Source organism: Zootermopsis nevadensis, unplaced genomic scaffold (assembly GCF_977971745.1).
Source record: "Zootermopsis nevadensis isolate Lab colony 2312 unplaced genomic scaffold, Znev_1.0 Znev_ptg000013l, whole genome shotgun sequence".
NCBI classification, from domain to species: domain Eukaryota; kingdom Metazoa; phylum Arthropoda; class Insecta; order Blattodea; family Termopsidae; genus Zootermopsis; species Zootermopsis nevadensis.
The window spans coordinates 3,229,890-3,256,047 of NW_028259145.1; the positions used below are offsets into that span (position 1 = coordinate 3,229,890).

General features: G+C 38.7%; 1 protein-coding gene across 7 annotated transcripts in view; it reads right to left on the bottom strand.

The window, feature by feature from the left end:
* Positions 1-186: 186 nt before the first annotated feature.
* LOC110826503 (UDP-glycosyltransferase UGT5) overlaps positions 187-26,158 on the bottom strand; it is a 73,451-nt gene continuing 47,479 nt past the window's right edge. Inside the window, exons 1-6 of one of the 7 annotated variants that reach the window (XM_087348796.1) lie at positions 12,997-13,168; positions 7,706-7,969; positions 4,895-5,481; positions 4,112-4,334; positions 3,411-3,630; positions 187-2,006 (exon numbers count right to left, since the gene is read on the bottom strand). In XM_087348796.1, the coding sequence (XP_087204922.1) occupies positions 1,703-2,006; positions 3,411-3,630; positions 4,112-4,334; positions 4,895-5,481; positions 7,706-7,969; position 12,997 (1,599 nt within the window). In that variant the 5' untranslated portion in view covers positions 12,998-13,168 and the 3' untranslated portion in view covers positions 187-1,702. Of the gene's footprint in view, positions 2,007-3,410; positions 3,631-4,111; positions 4,335-4,894; positions 5,482-5,986; positions 7,319-7,705; positions 7,970-11,129; positions 11,435-12,861; positions 12,943-12,996; positions 13,169-26,158 lie in introns of those variants that run through there. The other 6 variants (XM_087348799.1, XM_087348797.1, XM_087348798.1 and 3 more) reach the window with 6 other exon arrangements.

Below are 26,158 nucleotides of genomic sequence, written 5' to 3' on the forward strand. Positions count from 1 at the left end.
CGTAAGCAGCAATGATTTAATCTACCAACAGACGACGTTTTGCATATGTTCATGAGTCCGCCCTTAGCTTCCAGATGGTGATTGGCTGAACCTTTTAACAGACGACCATTAACATTTCTGGCAGTTCTGAAGTCTGAAACGGACGGGGAATTCGAAAAGAGGCATTCGGACAAAAACTTTAAGAACTCTCATTAGCTGCTTTTTATTTGACCTCCAGCCATATACACTAATGCCATACAGAGGTAAGTTATTAAAACGTCCTCACCAGAGAAATTTCGTGCGCAAAGAAAGATACTGTGTATCATTTGATCTGTGAAACTGCCTATGTAATACGTAGGATCCAACAATAAATACTTGTTACATCACTTCGTTATTCAACAACAACTTAATTGAGAATTGTGGCCTTCGGGGTTATGACGCCGTAATGTCGTCTTGCCCAGTCTTGTTGATACCACGTGTCCTCGTCTCCGTACAGAGACAATGGATTCTTGGAGCATGCTTAGGTACGCAGAAAGGGTCACAGTCCCTTCCAAGAACGGTCTTACAACACCCCAAGATGACACATCAAACCAGACTGAGAGTCTTGGTAAATTTACTGCCTTGTTAACACGCACGTTCAAATTTTTAGAAGACGAGTACTCAATTTTTCAGGTTCACTTAAATGTCGGCTGATGACTCCAGACAAACATGCCCAGGGACTTTGCGTTCTGACCCACCTTCTTCTGAATCCATTCACAAAACTCAAGTCTGCGGTCAGGATCGTCTTCAGTCATTCCATGAAACAACCTTGGCACGTATTAACATTTCCACTTAGCTGTTTTAAGAATCTTGTGTACACTTCGTTTGGAAATTCCGATGTCGTTAGCGAATCGCCTTAAGCATTTCTTCGGTGACTGAGCAAACGACACAGCAGAAGTGTCCTCAGTCCTTCATTTACGCGGTCTACTAGATCGTTGCTTACACATTACGTCTCAAATTGACCTCGAATTCTCGTAATTGTTAGTCGCGTTGGAGGCGTGGTTTCCAAATCACTTTCACTTCAAGCACATTCTCGAATTTCGAGGGCCACTTCAAAATCAATTCGCGTTCCTCGAAACTCAATTTTCCGTATCTGAATCGTGGGAAAGAATACGGCGAAAAGGTAGACCACGTTAGGTTCTCCTCGTAAACAAAACACACGGAAGTCGATAACGAAGTTAATATTTCACACTTCAATGCATGTAAGTCGTTTTGGGACACTCAAACTGAGGAATAGGATTACACGACGATAGAGCTAAATTTACGTAACGTTGTCAGGCGAATTTATGACCTACGGGAATTAGACTAACCGTTCCCACTTTCTCCATCTGTCAAAATATTTCGGGTCATTAACAGTTATAGCTTTTACAATTCTGGACTTAATGCACCCCATGGGCAAGTGAGTGCAGACAGGCACTCAGCATACGGAAAGTACAGTAAGTCTGAAAAGTGTACATAGAAGTACGAATTTATATATGTTAAGTGTTCTGAAGTATGAAGCGGAATCACTTAAAAGTAATGAAGAGCTTATGTTCAAATTCTTACAGGACTAAAATTATCAAATATAATTGCACAATTACCGTGACAATTTTATTCATTGCTGAAGAGAAATTGAAGCAAAATCCTTAAAAGGAGTGTCAGCAAATGGAGAATGCATACAGGCATACAGGATCTAAGGTTAAATTTAACTCCTTTTCTTCTGTCTTAACAAGTCATCCGTGTCCTGGCGCCTACCACTACAAATCTTTCTCACGATTGACCTCAGAATCAGGAACACTCCAATTACAGATGATACTGCAGCCAATGTTAAAACAGCGATGACATCTAGCAGGAAGTACTGGTACCAGGTGAGGTCGAGTGAAGCTGAACGCATGTGAGGCGCTCCCTTGTGCCTGATCACGTACTCCGTCCAGAACACGGCCTGATCCAGTGGAGTGAGTGGCTGGTCCCGGTAGATTCTGGACAGACGCTGGGCGTTTTCACGGTACCTGTGATGGTTTAAAAATTAAATAATGAAAGTAGGACGCTCTGTGCTTGAAAACATACATAATAGTTAAAACTGTATTACTTCTTGTATTTTAAAATGGATGGCTGAATTTTTCATATTACCCAAAGTTTGGAAATTCGCGTTAAGAACACACCTTGAAATTGAATATAAATGGCAGGCCGGCCAAAGTGCCCAAACAGAAATATTTAAATGTTTAACAAAGAATAAAGCGTAGACGATCCGCTTACTTTGTGCTACAGACACCTAGCTGAAGTGTGAAACATTTTATATGTGCACGTCTCATAAAATGAATCACACATTGCTTCAGCGCCTTGTTGTTTCTTAAGTCTTGTTTGTTTATGAATCTCCGACCAACTTAACATGTTTTCCTTGCATTTATGGAACGTTTCTCATAACAAAAATAATGTAAATACTTCCTTAAGCACTGATGTTGAAGGCAGTATGACCTCTGAAAAGCCGGTAAACGTCTATCAGACTACACGGCGCAACAACCCAGAAGACAGAAATCATCGACTTCAATCTTGTTAAAGTGAAAGAAGACTAATAACAAACATAACAGCTGAGAACGTGAGTGCATGGACAACCTCCAAGTAGCTTAGACAAGAACCAGGTGAATAAGGAAGTCCTACCTATGGATTAAGTCTGGAGGTATTAAAAAAGAAACAATGTAAAATAAATGTTTCCGATATGAAGAAACTATTCACCACTTTGTGTCAGGATGCAAATTCTGGCAAAGATATTAAGATACGAAGAAATCCGTAAAAATCTGCATTACTCAGTATTCAAGAAATTTGGACTGAAACAAGAGACATACTTAAGCGAGTTTGTAAACAGGAAGTTATAAAAGTAATGTGGAATATAGAAGTACAAGCAAACGGAGAAATTCTGGTACACAGGAAAGACACAAGATAATACAAAGAAAGATGATATCTGCTTCACTACGGATGTAACAGTACAATCGGGTAGGAATTTAATATAGAAAAAGACCGAAAATAAATTAAAATACCAAAATGCAAGTAGAGAAATTCTGCGAAAGTGGAACATCCAGTGCTTTATGAGGCCAAGAAAAATGAAAGTAAAGAATTCCAGAAACACCTGAAAAGATTATCAGGAATGCATTCAATAGATCTCAGAAAAATGCTGACGTGCTAGAATCGTCGAACAATCGCACACAAGGAAATTGATACAGTCAGAAATTTTCAGCTATAGTCGCTGGGTTCACCACTAGTAAGGGAGAAGAAGAAGGAGACGAAGGAGAAGAAGAAGAAGGAGAAGAAGGAGAAGAAGAAGAAGGAGAAGAAGGAGAAGAAGAAGAAGAAGAAGAAGGAGAAGAAGAAGAAGAAGAAGAAAATAAAGTAATAAGGGAAGAAACGTCAGAACGTACGTTGGAGTTTCGATGATTTCTCTGATAGCCCACGTCAAGGACTCTGTAGTGACGTTTACGAAGTCAATCTTGAGCCCGTATCCTGCTGAAACGGCCCTGCCCATATTCAGACCCTGATCGCCGAATATGGGAATCCCAAGCAGAGGAACTCCCCTGTAGATGGCTTCCTGCATGCTCAGCAGTCCGCCATGAGTGATGAAGAGTCGGACGTTGGGATGAGCTGCATTAAACACACGCTCCTATCAATTCCAACGGGAATTTGCATACTCTGATTCTACCGTGTCTACCTGAGCATATGAGTATTGTCTATCTGGTTATAATACTGCACACAAATTGCATGCAACTCTTTCTTCTCCAGAAGACTGGCTATCCAAACAGCATATTTGGGTCCATCGCTTATTACCAAACAATTATGTTAGTTTCTTTGACGTAAACAGACCATATCCTGAAGTGGTATTTTGCGTTAATAACAAGAAAACTTTTATACTACAATAAAGTAAATAATCGTCAAAGGTACTTATATCATAATGGAATCAGAAGTTACTTAATCACATCTGATGGAATTTACATTATCTTCACAAATTTGCTTAACTACGTACAGAGTAGGAGCTATACCTCCACTCCCCCAATGCGCCTACATGGCGTTAGTGGGACAATTTACTTTTTTTACGTACAGAATTTGCCGATATACGAGCGCTCACCAAGAATGTCGGATTGAGGCAGCCATTTCCCGAGCCTTACGTTTTTTGGTTGCCCTGGCAACGTGTCCGTCTCCCATTTCCATAACACCCGTTGTTTAAACTTGGAGAACGCTTCAAGGATAGCTTTTCTTATTGATTCAGGCAGTTCCGAGCTTTGCAGGGTTGAGCCCATGCTGAAGTAGATCACTCCATGTGGAGCTTCGTCAAGATATTTCTGCAATTCCTGGCATAAAAGAAATTCACTAGTTTGAGAATGTCTATGATCTTTATTTAATTTGAAAATCATATGACCAATTACATATAATTCTTGCATGTTTTTGATCGTCACACAATTTCCTCGCACATATTAACACTGAAATTTGTCCCATACGTTTTAACGGTACCAAAATGTAACTTATACCACGAATCAGTTAGAACAATAACATCAAAATAATTTGTCTTAATATGGGCCCAAATGCCATCTTAATTTTCGTTAAGTGACATCAGTAGCCTCTAATTTATAGATAGCCGAAATTCTTGGTTGATTGCTTAGCAAATTATCATTCTTGCTACGTAATCGAAGAGGTCGTGACCCCGGCAACACAGGCCAGATGCAATGACTCTGGCTTCCCTAAGTCGGGGCTGTACCATCAAAGAATCCGTGGTCGTTTTCTTCGGTGATCTTTCGATGAATCATTCTCCTAAAATGTTAGCATTTTGCGGTACACGAAATAACGAACTGAAAAAGGACCATCATATTTTGATTTAACTGAAAACAAGAATTACTGGTTTCACGTTTCTCACCTGTGGAAGCTTCTTCGGAGGTTTCACGTGCATTCCGCCAACCTGCACGTAGTTTGGAGAGAGAGGCTTCGGGTAGCTGAGACTGAAGTGTGAGTTGAGAAGGACCAAGGACGTTCTGTATTCCAGCTCCCACACGGGTGGAAATTTGTCTGTATAGTTGAAATATTTCTGCATCACGGCATTTTGTTTCGGCACGTGGATCAGGTGCCTTCCGACGTGTCTCAGTGTACCAACGAGTGTATTGTGCATTCTTTCCCAGAAATTCATCTTATCTTCGTAAGGAAGGAACTCATCGGGAACGTAAGAGTAAGGATTAGGACTTCCGACCCAGTCAGCCATGAAATTTCCTCCTCCGTATGTGCAGACTTGTATAATGGGAGCGTTAAATTTATGAGCGAATCCTAAGACGCATTCGTTAATAAAGACTTCAACGATCACAAGATCGAAATGAAGATCTTTAGAATGGATCAGTTTCTGGATGTTGTCATTTTGCAGTACGTGGTCGCACAACGCTTCACCCATTAACCACATAAAGAATGTCATTTTCAAGGGCCCAATTGACTGCATGTCGAATACATTTACTGGAGCTGCAAAGAATGCAATTTTAATTAGTGGATATTATTTACAAATACAATTCCGATTGTTGAAGGTTGAATCCTGTAGCTCAATCTGCGTAGCTTTCATCCCCCAAGCTCCTTCTAAGGAGCAAAATTTAACCCGTGCCCACGTGGACATAAACCTAGGGATAGCTGACTTCAGGCTGTCAGAATTTCTTTCTAAAATTCAAGTAAATATATACTTAAACAACTTATTAAAAATCAGAAAAATTCGACGTCAAAAACATGATCCTGCTGTGCGTAAATTGTCTTCGTTAATTTAAACCCCAAGAATTTTGAATTTTTTTTACAAGAAATTATCTAAGACTTTATTATAATTGTTATTTTCATGCTGTAAGGTAAAGAAACATTTATTGATATAATTTAGTAAGTATAGTTAATTTAAGCCTACACAGTCATTATCGTAATTATAAAATAGAATGTTTGCTATATTTAATCAGTGAAAACCATCAGTACACTAAGATATGTTGTTTACCTCAAGAATTTTGGATGGAAAACATTATGGAAATGACGGTAGTCGTCATAATAATTTAGGCCTACTGGAAGCGTCTGTTTTGATTCACACAATTCAACAGATTCAACTGTTTCTTCAAATGCAATTACTGCTAATATATTTTGTCACGGGTCTCCCTCTGATTTTGTGTTTCTTCTGTAAATCTGTGGCCCATCCTGCAAATATTTCGAATTTTAACTGTTCATTTTCAGCCTTTATTTTGAGAAAACAACTTCATTCTTAATTTCAATTTTTTCGACTTTTTAATCGTCATTATTCTCCCTCAAAAAGATGGCTCCTCCCCCGTTTTCAGGTGAAATTGAAGAATCTGTCCCGTTAGAAGCTAATCTCGATCTCGACTGAAAGAGACAAAATCATTGAAATTAGTACTTCAACACTATCGTAAATAACATTTGGAGTTGAATTAAACTACATTCTCCTCGTTCTCGGATGTGAATAAAGGAAGAAAAGACAGTAAAAAAATGTTTAGTTGAAAAATAAATCAAAGTTTACGGCCTCCAAAACAATTATAAACATGGTAATGACGGGCACTACTTAACGCGAATCTAAACCTGGCAGCCGGCGTCATAGGCAAACACGCTACAAAACTGAACCATTGCGGGAAACGTGTAATCCTCGTACAAGCCTCACGGTGTAACAGTGAATTAAGTGCAAAATAAAATCGTGAATTACAAAGAAACAGTTAAGAGTCGACATCTAATATTTAGCCATGAAGTCGGAGGAGGTCCACTAGCATGATGAAGAACTAGGGCCGATGTATGATTTGAGGTTTTCACAGCGGTGAGTGTGAAGATTTCTGTCTTCTGGGTTGTTGCGCTGTGTAGTCTGGTCGATGTTAACCAACGTTTCAGAGGTCATACTGCCTCCGTCATCAGAGTATGAAGATTTCTGTCTTCTGGGTTGTTGCGCTGTGTAGTCAGGTGGATGTTTACCAGAGTTTCAGAGGTCATACTGCCTCCATCATCAGAGTATGAAGATTTCTGTCTTCTGGGTTGTTGCGCCGTGTAGTATGGTAGATGTTAACCAACGTTTCGGAGGTCATACTGCCTCCGTCATCAGAGTATGAAGATTCCAGTCTTCTGGGTTGTTGCGCTGTGTAGTCTGGTCGATGTTAACCAACGTTTCAGAGGTCATACTGCCTCCGTTATCAGAGTATGAAGATTTCTGTCTTCTGGGTTGTTGCGCTGTGTAGTATGGTCGATGTTAACCAACGTTTCGGAGGTCATACTGCCTCCGTCATCAGAGTATGAAGATTCCTGTCTTCTGGGTTGTTGCGCTGTGTAGTCTGGTCGATGTTAACCAACGTTTCAGAGGTCATACTGCCTCCGTCTTCAGGGCGATTCTGATGACGGAGGCAGTATGACGTCTGAAACGTTGGTTAACATCGACCAGACTACACAGCGCAACAAGCCAGAAGACAGAAAGCTTCAAGTGGAGCCGAATCGGAGTGTTTCAATCCACCGGGCCCCTATGTTAACTTCCCAAGTAGAAAACATCGTCTAATAATTTGATATGTTACAAGCAAAAAGGAACACATTATTTAGTTTGTTGATGATTTACTATGAAGACATTACATCATTAAACGAAATCCATTTGCAGCTGATAATACTGTGAAATTATTTCTGGTAGGAAATAACCTTGCACTACAACATGTATTGCACGATGCAGCAATTCGCTTACCATGACCTCCCATTAACGCATTCACATCTGACTCCACTGTGATGTGTGTGTAATTTGGAATGGGCTCCTTTACGGGAAAAGGACTGACCACTGTAACCTGGTGCCCTCGACTGGCTAGCTCGAAAATCAGAGCATTTTGGACGATGAGGTGGCTTCTCGATGGGAAGGGATACAAGCCCAAGATCCTAGCGCCATGGCTCTGATTCACGAACAGCAGCAGAACCAGCGTCACAAGCCACGGCAGCGACATCCTCAATTCAATCACTTTAATTCAATTCAATTCAATTAATTTAAGGGCTTGACAACAGCCAAATATGGCCAATAACAGCCAAGCACTGACAACAGCACATTACAAATACAAAAACAAACATGCCTAAGTAATATAATAAATAAAATAAAATATTAATACTAAATAAAAACAGTAAACAATAAAAATGAGAAAAAACTTACAAAATGAAAAACCCAAAATATGAACAAAGGGAAATATTTAAATACAATAATTTCCTGAGTTCAACTGTTAATTACAAGTAAATGGGCTAGATAAAATTAATAATAATTCAGTTGTTTATTATTAGTCTACTGAATCAAAAGTCAGAAGGCCAATTATAAAAACAGCACAAGAGATGAATGAACTCAATATTAAACATAACAAAATAGCAACAAACAGATCATCAATAAATTACCCGGCTGTAGAGAAAGTTAATACACAAGGGCAAATTTCTGCTGAATATACATTACCACAGTCAGTATAGAATGCGACCAAGTGAAATAATTTTTGTTCCAAATATATCAGTCCCTGCAGGGCTCAAATTGAACATAACAAAAGTCTCTGTGACACCGAGTAGGGATATTCGAAGAACAACAGCTTCCAGGTGGGAAGGACAGTATTTCAAGTCACGGTAAACTTGGACGAGAGAAAGTGCTTCATTGCAATACATCTCCTTGCAGAAAGTGTTGGGTTTTAAATTCTCGAGAGCGTTAGAATATTTGTGACAGAATTCCAAATGACATGGCGTATTCAAGATTGGATCTAAGGTTAAATATAAGATGTACAGGCATTCAAAAGAACAAAAAGAAAATTATAAAGTGCGAACAAAACCCAATAACTTTAAACACCGTGAAAATATGAGTCAAAATTAAGAATAAATTAAAATTCCCAATTCCTTAAGAGTCAATACGTGTTACAGATGACCGGCAAAGTTTACAGTCGCAGATCAACGTAGGCTATTGGTTTTATCCTGAGAAATAAATTACATTGGTTCTGCCAATACTGAGTTTCATGACATCAGCAGTGGACGAACCTTGTATAGAATCAACGTCAGATTGAAATCGTTTGCAGTCGTTACAAGATTAAATGTCACGTAAGGTTTTGATGTCGTCAGCGAAAAGAAGATGCCTAGAATAATTAAATTCATTACAGAAGTCATTAATGGATATGTCAGAGAGTAGAAGCCCCAAAACAAATCCTTGCGGAAGACCAAAATCATGGCAGTAGAAGCTTTATGTTCGACACTTAATATTAAAGCCCCATAGACCTCCCACTCTCACAAACATTTCCGCAGGTGCATCTTCTGTTATCTTTGTACAAATCCAAAGATTAGAAAAATAAAACAACTTTATAAACCGAAGGTTAATACAAGATTTCATAAAAATCCCACACCGAACTGAAACAAGATCCATGTAGTAGGTTCCAATAAGAAACGGACGGACGGACGGACCACTGGCAACCAGCAATTAGAAGACGTGTGTAAAACCTGATTGCGAAATTCTACGAGTCTCACACAGACCGTAGACAAGGGCTCGTCCCTGTACAGTTGCGTCATAATAAATCAAGCAAGCACTTCCACGAACCAGAAGAGAGTATTTCAACACTTCTGCACACTGGACGAACTTACGTATCGAAAAATGCAAATTTGCAGTTTAGATTCCTACTCCGTACGTTAAAAATTCTGGGTTTCATTCTTAGTTTTGAAATCAGCGACCCCTACAAGTTCTGCGTATATTTCCTCAGAATTAAAATCAAATTACGAGATGAAACACTAACTAACTAACTAGATGGCTTACCGAACCCGAAGGTTCATCACCGAATTAATCAAAGCCCTCCACCGGACCCTGTCATGAGCCAACAAAATCCAGTCTCCTTCAACTCCTATCTCCCATAGATCCACCTTAAAAAAATAAATCTGCATTTTTCTTCATGTATTACCTGATCGCTTTTTATATTTATTCCTGTAATTCTACATTAAAGTCTACGATATTGGCGGGGGGGGGGGGGGGGAAAGGCCCGTAGGCAACAGATCTTGAGTATGCGTCCTTATCGTAATGTTCGACGTTGTCATCAAACAGTCCATATTGTCTTTGTGTCAATATTACAAGGTCTTGGACATTAACATTTATCTCGTAATGAGAGAAGCAAACAGTTTACTTCCATGATACTTGAGACAGCCAAGTCATTCTACGTCACAGCTTCACCTGGCTTAATAATGACTGGCTAAGTGTGTACCTGGTCACTCCTAACACTTGAGAAATACATTACAACTCAAATTTCGTAACGACGTCGAGCTCGAACGTGTTCCGGCAGTAACTTCGAATATTACTGCCTAAGCCGAATCACTAGGTAACTGACTTATTATATACTGAGGTCTTCGCCACCTTTTCAGAGTGACTACTGTCGAAACCATAAAATTAACCAAACACCGAGATGTCGAATTTCGAGGCTTGGGTTTTCGCCCCGATTTGACACACCCTACAAACGGTCCTAGTTGAATTTTATGTACTAATATATTAAAACAGCCACACGAAGAGATACCGTGAACCGCATCCGACCCGCGGGCGGCAGGTTGACGACTCGTGGCTTGTTTATTTTCTCCACATAGCTCCTCTGACCTGATTTCATCACCCTCACATGGATCTACGCGATGTACAAATAGTTGCTGATTAGCACTTTTGTTTCGTGTTCCGCTGGTCCACATGATTTACGTGCTTTTTCTCAGTCCCTCGAGTTAAAATCCGAAAAAGTTCCTTACATTTGGTCACGACCAGACCCTACCACATCCTCACCAATCCATTCTCCGCATCCTTCGACGGTAAATACTGTCAGCCTCACTAAATACACCACAACTAAAGACATTTATTTCCCTATTAACATGTTGTTAATACTACATATTATTCCATTCCGATGTCCATCTTTAGAGATGCACTGAAATGCGTAGAACGTACTCTATTGACCTTCGCCTTTGTTTAGCAGCTAAACAACTGTCCAGGGGAAGTCGAATGAATGTGCGTGTGTAAGTATATGATAGGTCAAATGAAGACGGTCAATATGTCCATAGCGAAATGAATGTAATGCTTTAAAAATCGTTCAAATTCAAAACCTGCAGCTGAGTTTCTACACTTACTGTTACATAATCACCAGGCAACTTACATCCAAATCTCGTTTCAACGTTACAGCTGACACACGCACACAAGTCCGGCCTTGAAGAACACCTCTACATTACTGTGATTAGGGCCACTCGTTCTGTACCGCTCTCTGTCGACGGGAGGGAGCGAGCAGTTTCCATTGGCTGTTGGAATCTTTGCACATGAGATCACTGCTCACTTTATGTAACGCATCCTCCAAAAATGTTACTGTTATCAGAGCGGCATGTAGACATGTGTCATGGGACCTCGCCTGGTGGCTTTTCAATGGCGAAGTTAAATTCACAGGCATATATCTCGCGATCTGTAGCAATCTGAGAGAAACAACTTATGTCACTTTGAGGTAACGTATATGTCATCGTCATGTCAGAGTCACGTCAATGTAAGTCCAAGGGTTTAGAGAATAGAGACATTTTAATTTTTCAGAGGTATTCGGAACTCAATTTTTCAAAGGCATATATCTCGCGATCTGCAGGAATCTGAGAGACAAAACTCATGTCAGTATGAGGTCACGTATATGTCAACTTCTTGTCTGAGTCACGTCCATGTATGTCCAAGGGTGTGCAGGATAGAGACATTTTTACTTTTTCAAGGTTATTCGAAACTCAATTTTTCAAAGGCATATATCTCGCGATCTGTAGCAATCTGAGAGAAAAAACTTATGTCACTTTGAGGTAACGTATATGTCATCGTCGTGTCAGAGTCACGTCAATGTAAGTCCAAGGGTTTGGAGGATAGAGACATTTTAATTTTTCAGGGTTATTCGACACTCAATTTTTCAAAGGCATATATCTCGCGATCTGTAGGAATCTGAGAGACAAAACTCATGTCAGTATGAGGTCACGTATATGTCATTGTCATGTCAGAGTCACGTCAATGTATGTCCAAGGGTTTTGGAGGATAGAGACATTTAAATTTTTCAGGGGTATTCGAAACTCAAGTTTAAAGGCATACATCTCGCGATCTGTGGGAACCTGAGAGACAAACCTTATGTCACATTGAGGTACCGTATATGTCATCGTCATGTCAGAATCACGTCAATGTAAGTCCAAGGGTTTGGAGGATAGAGACATTTTATTTTTTCTTCTTAGCGCATGGAGACCGCACGCATAAGAACAAAGACTGCAGACCAACCAAGTCCTCACAATAGCAAATTATGAACGACACACGCAAAACAGTCAAACTGGGCACCAGAACAGCATTCAGCACAAGGCATACGTAAGAAACAGATGAGTCTTCACAGCCAATATGTCTTTTTAATTTGTGGCAATGACATTAAAGAATCTATACACATCGCAGTATTGATCCCGAAGATTATAAATGTTACGAATAAAATCACAGATAATATCCAACTGACAACGAAACGACATAAATAATATTAATTTAAATTAAAGAACATTAAAACTGTTGTCGAAGGAATTGTGAATAACTCTGAGAAGTTTATTTGGCCATGTGTCGGACAGTGTCGATTGCAGTGGTCAAATTAACATTAGTTCTGTCGTAACAGACCCTTTTATACATATCTGAAACTAAAGAAATTTTGTGATCTTGTTTCAGTTCAAAAGTTCCCTAACCAAACTCATGATTTAAATTTGGTTTTAATGCACGTTTACAATGAACCACAGTTAGCCCGTGTTACATTTTGTGGCGACTTCAGTGGATACAAAACCAGTTACTTGTATCAACTAAACTGACAACAGTCTATTATTCTTAACAAATTGCTTTAATGTAGTAATAACCTTGATGTTTTCATTGAAAATAAGGACATAACGTGTTAAAACCTTTCATCTTGCGTATCATGTCATTAAATATGATTTATAATTAGGACCACACCGCAAATTAAATATTCAAAGTAAAATGTTCCGTAAACCAACTTCACAACTCTTCTTTAATGTTGACAATGGACCCGCGAAAATCTCTCACTGCTTACGGAAGTCACAATCACACGCCACATGTCAACTCCTGAGCCCCTATCGTCAACGCCAATAACGGCGAACCAGCAGGCTTACATCCTACGGCCACAACCTGCGACAAGCGACTGTGACACTGCGCAGAACCAGCGAGCAACTGAGGGGAACGCGCAAAGTAAACAGAGACACCGCTAACAGTTACGGGAATGGTCTGAAGATGAATAGGTCTCCGATTTAAGAAGTTTTAAAACGTCGCCGTGTAGAAAGAATATCACACCTGAAGATTTCTGTCTTCTGGGTTGTTGCGCTGTGTAGTCTGGTAGATGTTAACCAACGTTTCAGAGGTCATACTGCCTCCGTCATCAGGGCGCTGATTCGTTGGTAAAGATCTACCATACTACACGGCGAAACAACCCAGAAGACAGAAATCTTCATACTCATCGCTCTGATGATGGAGGCAGTATGACCTCTGAATAGTTGGTAAACATCGACCAGACTACGCAGCGCAACAACCCAGAAGACAGAAATCTTCATACTCACCGCTGTGAAAAGCTCAAATCTTACAATATCACACCTGTCTTTAGGGCATTTATCCGATCGAGATACGCTTTTCATTTCATCATAACACATTTTAATTTCATCCATCCCTCATTCTACCGATGTTCACTATTTCGCTAATCTTTTACGTGTATATGACGCACTAACTTATTTTAATCAATCTTGTTTGAGAATGGTCCCCACCACAGTTACATGATCCTACTCCACTTTCTTTACAGAGTGTTAAAAAAATGGTATTTAGAACACACGACTGGCTCATTAAATCGACGAATGAATAACGATTCCAAGGTCTGAAACTGGAGCTACAGAGTTTTAAAAGCCAATAACAAAGTACTTAAAGACAAGGCAATCCAACGTAAGGGACAAGTTGTAACCTAAAACTTCACAGGCCTTTATGCGTGCGTGCGTGTGAAAATACGGTTAATGCAATTATTTACGCAGCTTCTTAGAAAGGGCCCAGCATGTTTCGATCCTAGTCGGTCTCCTTCAGTGACATTTACTGATTATAAGAACGTGAACAGGAAGCTCTTCAATACCTTCATTTGTGCGACTTCCTTCGTGCCACATTTTTTTAGTGTTCTGTCTGACGACAGGTCCATACGAACAGGATCCTTCCATATTTTTCTCGGACTGGGACCTGTTCATATACGTTCTTGGCAGATGATCCAGAAGTGGTTTGCCATTGCCTTCTTCTGTGTGTGAATGGAGCAATTGTTGGGACGCCGCGGAGAAATCGGGGAACCCCCCGGAGGAAACCTCCGTGTTGCCTACACCACGGCCTTGCCCAACACAAGTTATAAATTCGGGCACCGATGGAATCGAAACCTAGACCCCAGGATTACAAAGCCAGCGTTCTAACCGCTAGACCATCGTGCGACATACTAAAATAAAATTTCCAAAACTTCACATCAGTAAAGTCGTCATTCGCAGATGGCTGTCTTCTGGGTTGTTGCGCTTTGTAGTCTGGTAGAAGTTAAACGACGTTTCAGAGGTCCTTGCTGCCTCCATCATCACCATCATTATTTATAAGAAGCACTATCCAGAAACAGAAGCACAGTTTGCATTTTCATAAGCCCGTGGTACGTTGTCAAAGCTTGCGTCTCTTTTGATTACCGACATCCCAGTCTGGCGCGTGCGGTCAGAAGAGCACTGAACACAAGTATCCAGCCCTCGCATGGTACGCATACGAAATATCGCTTGCTGCATCTCTTTTACGGCCATATGTATGCATGAATGTGGGATGTGTTCGTATAACACATTCTCTATCCCCCAGCTGTCCAGATGAATACTGAAGCTGTATAACTTTCGATTGAAACAACACATTTCTAGGCTCGTTCAGAATGAAAAGTTTCAAAAATGCTCCTGATGGCTTCTCCGTGTTTCCCTGTCTCTTTGTCCACAAATCGAGAATAGCAATATGTATTTTAATTACACTGATATTGGCAAATTAGAGACATTCCAGTCTTAGCTAATGCGAAGGTTTCGATAGCAAGTGGACAGATATGAGACTTGTGTCCCAACACACTATTTATGTTTTGTATTATTGTTTTCCTGCGTCTCTCAGCTCGAGAAACATTAAAATGACTTCGGTAATACATAGAAACCTGTAACTATCGTTCCCCGAACTATCGTTTTCCCGCATGGATCGTCCGTTTTGTTCGATCCCGGATACATCTCATATAGAAAAATGTTAAATTTTCCCGCTTCTATCGTTCCTCAACTATCATGTGTTTCCTATGGTGACAGCCAAATAAATTTCAGATGTACTTAATTCATAGAGGTTGGAGCCGTCTAAATGTGACGTTAGTGTGGATATGTATATCTCGATACATTTCAAAATAAAATGTTCAAATCTGTAATCTATTATGTCTAAACGCTTTATATAAATACCCAATAATCCATCAAGACGTGAGGTGGAGGATGCGCAACATCGGAAACGACCACTTACCAACAACGATATTACGAGCTTAAGCAGTTCCAATATAACACAAATAGTGTTTATATGAATGTAATACATAATAATACGTCTGAAGTTACATAATGTTTCCACAAGAATTATTTCTTGCAAAATGTATGCAGTGAAGATGGTGACACAAATACAATTACAATTAAACATAACGAGCTCAAGGTGCCCTCACATGCGCACGTCATACGACTGCACTGCGAAACAACGTCTGCGCAGGTGCCCCAGTAACCTAACCTAACCTAACCTAACCTAACATAACCCAAACCAACCAAGACGGGGTAATCTGGATCAGTGCTAATTGGTTTCCTGCGCACGAATTTTGGAAAATGCAAATGGATGCTCAGAAATTATTGAAATTTTGTATGGAAGTCATGCCACAGTTAAGTTAATGATATTCATACTCTATTATGTCTTATCGCTTTTTAGAAATTCGCACGAAGGCATCAAAGTCGTTAGGTGGAGGATGCGCAAAGTCGGCCACGACCACTTATCAATAACGATATTACGCGCTCACACAATCCCCTTATAACACAAATAGTGCTTATATGCGTGTAATACATCATAACACGTCTAAAATTACATAATGTTTACACAAGAATTATTTCTTGCAAAATTTATGCAGTGTAGATGTTGACACAAATACGTAGCAGATCCATGCTTAACGATGACCCAATCTAACTCACTATATATAAGTATCATGTAACGAAAGAATCGGAATAAACATACGTGAATGATAGTACGTCATTTATTAATATAAATCGACTCACAAAAAAACTGAAAATAAATCTCTGGTACATTATTTTGCAATGCTTGGTGGGCGCGGAATTCGTGGCGCACGTCAAACTTTTGGTAACATATTGGTGTCGTATGTCAAATGTCAACAAAAAAAAATAGTGAAAATATTGCCTCACATTTACTCGAGTACACGACGTACTATCACAAAGACACAGCCTGTCGGAAAAAGAAGGAACCAAAAATAAGACGTGCCATCTGTGATGACCTCAATGGAAAGAAATCAATACTTTCGAATGGCATATAGGACCAATCAGAAGTCAGTCAGTACTGATTCTGTCTTGGAAGTGTCGGCTAGTCCCATTTGAATAGTCGCCATTAAACTAATGTTGGAATTATGTCATTTCGGTCGGTCATTATCAACGTAAATTTGTGCTCTAGAAATAGTGTTCTTCGGGACCATTAACAAGATTAATTACCACCGCTAAATCACGTATCAACGGGTGCTACCTACAGTGAATCTCAGTGTAAGGATGTCTTCTCGGTGACGTGTGAGAATAGAAACAAGTGAAACACCAATTCAACATAACATGCAAGAATATGTGCCGTTCGCCACATTGAGACATACGACTTTGGTGAAAGGACATTTGCATGCCATGTGTGCACAGTAAAGACGTTTGTACGAGTTAGTAACACGTAAATCATATACAGATGTCGCGTATCTGCAGAAGCCGGACCTATGTAATTTGAGAACATTTATTCTTTATAACGATGATTGGGGTCACTTAAGTTATTACATGTAGTGTAATGTAAAATTAAATAAATATTTTAATAAATTCTTCTTCGTGTGACAACATTTATATTTCCACAATGAAATATACAATAACTTCATATTTAAGTGATAGGTGATTGGTGTACTTGCAATTACTAAAAATATGTGTCCAATAAAATATCCTTGTAAAAAAATTAAATTGGGTATGAAAGTGAAGCCCAGAATATAATATACTATTTAAATTGACGGAATCGAATTTTTGAGTGTTTAATAATTTACAATTAAACATAACGAGCTCAAGGTGCCCTCACATGCTAACGTCATACGACTGCACTGCGCAACAACGTCTGCGCAGGTGCCCCACAACCTAACCTAACCTAACCTAACCTAACCTAACCTAACCTAACCCAAACCAACCAAGACGGGGTAATCTGGATAAGTGCAAATTGGTTTCCTGCGCACGAATTTTGGAAAATGCAAATGGATGCTCAGAAATTATTGAAATTTTGTATGGACGTCATGCCACAGGTAAGTTATTGATATTCATACTCTATTATGTCTTATCGCTTTTTAGAAATTCGCACGAAGGCATCAAATTCGTGAGGTGCAGGATGCGCAAAGTCGGCCACGACCACTTATCAATAACGATATTACGCGCTCACACAATCCCCTTAAAACACAAATAGTGCTTATATGCGTGTAATACATCATAACACGTCTAAAATTACATAATGTTTCCACAAGAATTATTTCTTGCGAAATGTATGCAGTGTAGATGTTGACACAAATACGTAGCAGATCCATGCGTAAGGATGACCCAATCTAACTCACCATATATATAAGTATCATGTAACGAAAGAATCGGAATAAACATACGTGAATGATAGTACGTCATTTATTAATATAAATCGACTCACAAAAAAACTGAAAATAAATCTCTGGTACATTATTTTGCAATGCATGGTGGGCGCGGAATTCGTGGCGCACGTCAAACTTGTGGTAACATATTGGTGTCGTATGTCAAATGTCAACAAAATATATTGAAAATATTGCCTCACTTTTACTCGAGGACACGACGTACTATCACAAAGACCCAGCCAGTCGGAAAAATAAGGAACCAAAGATAAGACGTGCCATCTGTGATGACCTCAATTAAAAGAAATCAATACTTTCGAATGGCATATAGGACCAATCAGAAGTCAGTCAGTACTGATTTTTTCTTGGAACAGTCGCTTGTCCCGATTGAATATTCGCCATTAAACTACGATTGGAATTATTTGATTTCGGTCGGTCAGTATCAACGAAAATTTTTGCTCTAGAAATAGTGTTCTTCGGGACCATTAACAAGATTAATTACCACCGCTAAATCACGTATCAACGGGTGCTACCTACACTGAATCTCAGTGTAAGGATGTCTTCTCGGTGACGTGTGAGAATAGAAACAAGTGAAACACCAATTCAACATAACATGCAAGAATATGTGCGGTTCGCCACATTGAGACATACGACTTCGGTGAAAGGACATTTGCATGCCATGTGTGCTCAGTAAAGAAGTTTGTACGAGTTAGTAACACGTAAATCATATACAGATGTCGCGTATCTGCAGAAGCCGGACCTATGTAATTTGAGATCATTTATTCTTTATAACGATGACTGGGGTCACTTAAGTAATTACATGTAGTGTAATGTAAAATTTAATAAATATTTTAATAAATTCTTCTTCAAGTGACAACATATATACTTCCAGAATGAAATATACAATAACATCATATTTAAGTGATAGGTGATTGGTGTACTTGCAATTACTGAAAATATGTGTCCAATAAAATATCCTTGTAAAAAAATTAAATTGGGTATGAAAGTGAAGACCAGAATATAATATAATATTTAAATTGACGGAATCGAATTTTTGAGTGTTTAATAATTTACAATTAAACATAACGAAATCAAGGTGCCCCCACATGCGCACGTCATACGACTGCACTGCGCAACAACGTATGCGCAGGTGCCCCCCTAACCTAACCTAACCTAACCTAACCCACACCAACCAAGACGGGGTAATCTGGATCAGTGCAAATTGGTTTCCTGTGCACGAATTTTGGAAAATGCAATTGGATGCTCAGAAATTATTGAAATTTAGTATGGACGTCATGCCACAGATAATTTAATGATATTCATACTCTATAATGTATTATCGCTTTTTAGAAATTCGAACGAAGGCATCAAAATCGTGAGTTAGAGGATGCGCAAAGTCGGCCACGACCAGTTATCAATAATGATATTACGTGCTCAAACAATCCCTATATAAGACAAATACTGGTTATATGAGTGTAATACATCAAAACACATCTAAAATTAAATAATGTTTCCACAAGAATTATTTCTTGCAAAATTTATGCAGTGTAAATGTTGACGCAAATACGTAGCAGATTCATGCGTAACGATGACCCAATCTAACTCACTATAAACAAGTATCATGTAACGAAAGAATCGAAATAAACATACGTGAATGATAGTACGTCATTTATTAATATTAATCGGCTCACAAGAAGCTGAAAATAAATCTCTGGTTATTATTTTGCAATGCTTGGTGGGCGCAGAATTCGTGGCGCACGTCAAACTTGTGGTAACATATTGGGGTCGTATGTCAAATGTCAACAAAGTATATTGAAAATATTGCCTCACATTTACTCGACGACACGACGTACAATCACTAAGACGCAGCCTGTCGGAAAAATAAGGAACCAAAGATAAGACGTGCCATCTGTGATGACCTCAATGGAAAGAAATCAATACTTTCGAATGGCATATAGGGCAAATCAAAAGTCAGTCAGTACTGATTTTGTCTTGGAACAGTCAGCTTGTCCCGATTGAATAGTCGTTATTAAACTACGGTTGTAATTATTTGATTTCGGTCGGTCAGTATCAACGTTAATTTGTGCTCTAGAAATAGTGTTCTTCGGGACCATTAACAAGATTAATTACCACCGCTAAATCACATATCAACGGGTGCTACCTACAGTGAATCTCAGTGTAAGGATGTCTTCTCGGTGACGAGTGAGATTAGAAACAAGTGAAACTCCAATCCAACATAACATGCAAGAATATGTGCGGTTCGCCACATTGAGACATACGACTTCGGTGAAAGGACATTTGTATGCCATGTGTGCTCAGTATAGACGTTTGTACGAGTTAGTAACACGTAAATCATATACAGATGTCGCGTATCTGCAGAAGCTGGACCTATGTAATTTGAGAACATTTATTCTTTATAACGATGACTGGGGTCACTTAAGGAATTACATGTAGTGTAATGTAAAATTAAATAAATATTTTAATAAATTCTTCTTCGTGTGACAACATATATTCTTCCACAATGAAATATTCAATAACATCATAATTAAGTGATAGGTGATTGGTGTACTTGCAATTACTGAAAATGTGTGTCCAATAAAATATCCTTGTAAAAAAATTGAATTGTGTATGAAAGTGAAGCCCAGAATATAATATAATATTTAAATTGACGGAATCGAATTTTTGTGTGTTTAATAATTTACAATTAAACATAACGAAATCAAGGTGCCCTCACATGCGCACGTCATACGACTGCACTGCGCAACAACGTCTGCGCAGAAGCCCCACTAACCTAACCTAACCTAACCTAACCTAACCTAACCCAAACTAACCAAGCCGGGGTAATCTGGATCAGTGCAAATTGGTTTCCTGCGCACGAATTTTGGAAAATGCAAAAGGATGCTCAGAAATTATTGAAATTTTGTATGGACGTCTTGCCACAGGTAAGTTAATGATATTCATACTCTATTATGAATTATCGCTTCTCAGAAATTCGAACGAAGGCATCAAAGTCGTGACGTTCAGGATGCGCAAAGTCGGCCACTACCACTTATCAATAACGTTATTACGCGCTCACACAATCCGCATATAACACAAATAGTGGTTATATGCGTGTAATACATCATAACACGTCTAAAATTACATAATGTTTCCACAAGAATTATTTCTTGCAAATTTATGCAGTGTAAATGTTGACGCAAATACGTAGCAGATTCATGCGTAACGATGATCCAATCTAACTCACTATAAACAAGTATCATGTAACGACAGAATCGGAATAAACATACGTGAATGATAGTACGTCATTTATTAATATTAATCGGCTCACAAAAAGCTGAAAATAAATCTCTGGTTATTATTTTGAAATGCTTGGTGGGCGCAGAATTCGTGGCGCACGTCAAACTTGTGGTAACATATTGGTGTCGTATGTCAAATGTCAACAAAATATATTGAAAATATTGCCTCACATTTACTCGAGGACACGACGTACAATCACAAAGACGCAGCCTGTCGGAAAAATAAGGAACCAAAGATAAGACGTGCCATCTGTGATGACCTCAATGGAAAGAAATCAATACTTTCGAATGGCATATAGGGCCAATCAGAAGTCAGTCAGTACTGATTTTGTCTTGGAACAGTCGGCTTGTCCCGATTGAATAGTGCCATTAAACTACGGTTGTAATTATTTGATTTCGGTCGGTCAGTATCAACGTTAACTTCTGCTCTATAAATAGTGTTCTTCGGGACCATTAACAAGATTAATTACCACCGCTAAATCACGTATCAACGGGTGGTACCTACAGTGAATCTCAGTGTAAGGATGTCTTCTCGTTGACGAGTGAGAATAGAAACAAGTGAAATTCCAATCCAAAATAACATGCAAGAATATGTGCGGTTCGCCACATTGAGACATACGACTTCGGTGAAAGGACATTTGCATGCCATGTGTGCTCAGTATAGACGCTTGTACGAGTTAGTAACACGTAAACCATATACAGATGTCGCGTATCTGCAGAAGCTGGACCTATGAAATTTGAGAACATTTATTCTTTATAACGATGACTGGGGTCACTTAAGTAATTACATGTAGTGTAATGTAAAATTAAATAAATATTTTAATAAAATATTCTTCGTGTGACAACATATATACTTCCACAATGAAATATTCAATAACATCATATTTAAGTGATAGGTGATTGGTGTACTTGCAATTACTGTAAAATGTGTCCAATAAAATATCCTTGTAAAAAAATTAAATTGGGTATGAAAGTGAAGCCCAGAATATAATATACTATTAAAATTGACGGAATCGAATTTTTGAGTGTTTAATAATTTACAATTAAACATAACGAGCTCAAGCTGCCCTCACATGCGCACGTCATACGACTGCACTGCGCAACAACGTCTGCGCAGATGCCTCACTAACCTAACCTAACCTAACCTAACCTAACATAACCCAAACCAACCAAGACGGGGTAATCTGGATCAGTGCAAATTGGTTTCCTGCGCACGAATTTTGGAAAATGCAAATGGATGCTCAGAAATTATTGAAATTTTGTATGGACTTCATGCCACAAGTAAGTTAATGATATTCATACTCTATTATGTATTATCGCTTCTTAGAAATTCGAACGAAGGCATCAAAGTCGTGAGGTGGAGAATGCGCAAAGTCGGCCACGACCACTTATCAATAACGATGTTACGAGCTCACACAATCCCCATATAACACAAATAGTGGTTATATGCGTGTAATACATCATAACACATCTAAAATTACAAAATGTTTCCACAAGAATTATTTCTTGCAAAATTTATGCAGTGTAAATGTTGACGCAAATACGTAGCAGATTCATGCGTAACGATGACCCAATCTAACTCACTATAAACAAGTATCATGTAACGAAAGAATCGGAATAAACATACGTGAATGATAGTACGTCATTAATTAATATCAATCGGCTCACAAAAAAACTGAAAATAAATCTCTGGTTATTATTTTGCAATGCTTGGTGGGCGCAGAATTCGTGGCGCACGTCAAACTTGTGGTAACATATTGGTGTCGTATGTCAAATGTCAACAAAATATATTGAAAATATTGCCTCACATTTACTCGAGGACACGACGTACAATCACAAACACGCAGCCTGTCGGAAAAATAAGGAACCAAAGATAAGACGTGCCATCTGTGATGACCTCAATGGAAAGAATTCAATACTTTCGAATGGCATACAGGACCAATCAGAAGACAGTCAGTACTGATTTTGACTTGGAACAGTCGGCTTGTCCCGATTGAATAGTCGCCATTAAACTACGGTTGTAATTATTTGATTTCGGTCGGTCAGTATCAACGTAAATTTGTGCTCTAGAAATAGTGTTCTTCGGGACCATTAACAAGATTAATTACCACCGCTAAATCACGTATCAACGGGTGTTACCTACAGTGAATCTCAGTGTAAGGATGTCTTCTCGTTGACGAGTGAGAATAGAAACAAGTGAAACTCCAATCCCACATAACATGCAAGAATATGTGCGGTTCGCCACATTGAGACATACGACTTCGGTGAAAGGACATTTGCATGCCATGTGTGCTCAGTATAGACATTTGTACGAGTTGGTAACACGTAAATCATATGCAGATATCGCGTATCTGCAGAAGCTGGACCTATGTAATTTTAGAACATTTATACTTTATAACGATGACTGGGGTCACTTAAGTAATTACATGTAGTGTAATGTAAAATTAAATAAATATTTTAATAAAATCTTCTTCGTGTGACAACATATATACTTCCACAATATATATTCAATAACATCATATTTCAGTGATAGGTGATTGGTGTACTTGCAATTACTGAAAAATGTGTCCAATAAAATATCCTTGTAAAGAAATTAAATTGGGTATGAAAGTGAAGCCCAGACTATAATATACTATTTAAATAGGCGGAATCGAATTTTTGAGTGTTTAAAAATTTACAATTAAACATAAAGAGCTCAAGGTGCCCTCACATGCGCACGTCATACGACTGCACTGCGCAACAACGTCTGCGCAGATGCCCCACTAACCTAACCTAACCTAACCCAAACCAACCAAGACGGGGTAATCTGGATCAGTGCAAATTGGTTTCCTGCGCACGAATTTTGGAAAATGCAAATGGATGCTCAGAAATTATTGAAATTTTGTATGGACGTCATGCCACAGGTAAGTTAATGATATTAATACTCTATTATGTATTATCGCTTCTTAGAAATTCGAACGAAGGCATCAAAATCGTGAGGTGGAGGATGCGAAAAGTCGGCCACGACCACTTCTCAATAAAGATATTACGCGCTCACACAATCCCCATATAACACAAATAGTGGTTATATGCGTGTAATACATCATAACACATCTAAAATTACATAATGTTTCCACAAGAATTATTTCTTGCAAAATTTATGCAGTGTATATGTTGACGCAAATACGTAGCAGATTCATGCGTAACGATGACCCAATCTAACTCACTATAAACAAGTATCATGTAACGAAAGAATCGGAATAAACATACGTGAATGATAGTACGTCATTTATTAATATCAATCGGCTCACATAAAAACTGAAAATAAATCTCTGGTACATTATTTTGCAATGCTTGGTGGGCGCGGAATTCGTGGCGCACGTCAAACTTGTGGTAACATATTGGTGTCGTATGTCAAATGTCAACAAGATATATTGAAAATATTGCCTCACATTTACTCGAGGACACGACGTACAATCACAAAGACGCAGCCTATCGGAAAAATAAGGAACCAAAGTTAAGACGTGCCATCTGTGATGACCTCAATGGAAAGAAATCAATACTTTCGAATGGCATATAGGGCCAATCAGAAGTCAGTCAGTACTAATTTTGTCTTGGAACAGTCGGCTTGTCCCGATTGAATAGTTTCCATTGTGTCGTATGTCAAATGTGAACAAAATATATTGAAAATATAGCCTCACATTTATTCGAGGACACGACGTACAATCACAAAGACGAAGCCTGTCGGAAAAATAAGGAATCAAAGATAAAACGTGCCATCTGTGATGACCTCAATGGAAAGAAATCAATACTTTCGAATGGCATATAGGGCCAATCAGAAGTCAGTCAGTACTGATTTTGTCTTGGAAAAGTTGGCTTGTCCCGATTGAATAGTCGCCATTAAACTACGGTTGTAATTATTTGATTTCTGTCGGACAGAATCAACGTAAATTTGTGCTCTAGAAATAGTGTTCTTCGGGACCATTAACAAGATTAATTACCACCGCTAAATCATGTAACAACGGGTGTTACCTACAGTGAATATCAGTGTAAGGATGTCTTCTCGGTGACGAGTGAGAATAGAAACAAGTGAAACTCCAATCCCACATAACATGCAAGAATATGTGCGGTTCGAAACATTGAGAACTACGACTTCGGTGAAAGGACATTTGCATGCCATGTGTGCTCAGTATAGACGTTTGTACGAGTTAGTAACACGTAAATCATATACAGATGTCGCGTATCTGCAGAAGCCGGACCTATGTAATTTGAGAACATTTATTCTTTATAACGATGACTGGGGTCACTTAAGTAATTACATGTAGTGTAATAAAAAAATAAATAAAAATTTTAATAAAATCTTCTTCGTGTGACAACATATATACTTCCACAATGAAATATTCAATAACATCATATTTAAGTGATAGGTGATTGGTGTACTTGCAATTACTGAAAAATGAGTCCAATAAAATATCCTTGTAAAAAAATTAAATTAGGTATGAAAGTGAAGCCCAGAATATAATATACTATTTAAATTGACGGAATCGAATTTTTGATTGTTTAATAATTTACAATTAAACATAACGAGCTCAAGGTGCCCTCACATGCGCACGTCATACGAATGCACTGCGCAACAACGTCTGCGCAGATGCCTCACTAACCTAACCTAACCTAACCTAACCCAAACCAACCAAGACGGGGTAATCTGGATCAGTGCAAATTGGTTTCCTGCGCACGAATTTTGGAAAATGCAAATGGATGCTCAGAAATTATTGAAATTTTGTATGGACGTCATGCCACAGTTAAGTTAATGATATTCATACTCTATTATGTATTATCGCTTCTTAGAAATTCGAACGAAGGCATCAAATTCGTGAGGTGGAGGATGCGCAAAGTCGGCCACGACCACTTCTCAATAACGATATTACGCGCTCACACAATCCCAATATAACACAAATAGTGGTTCAT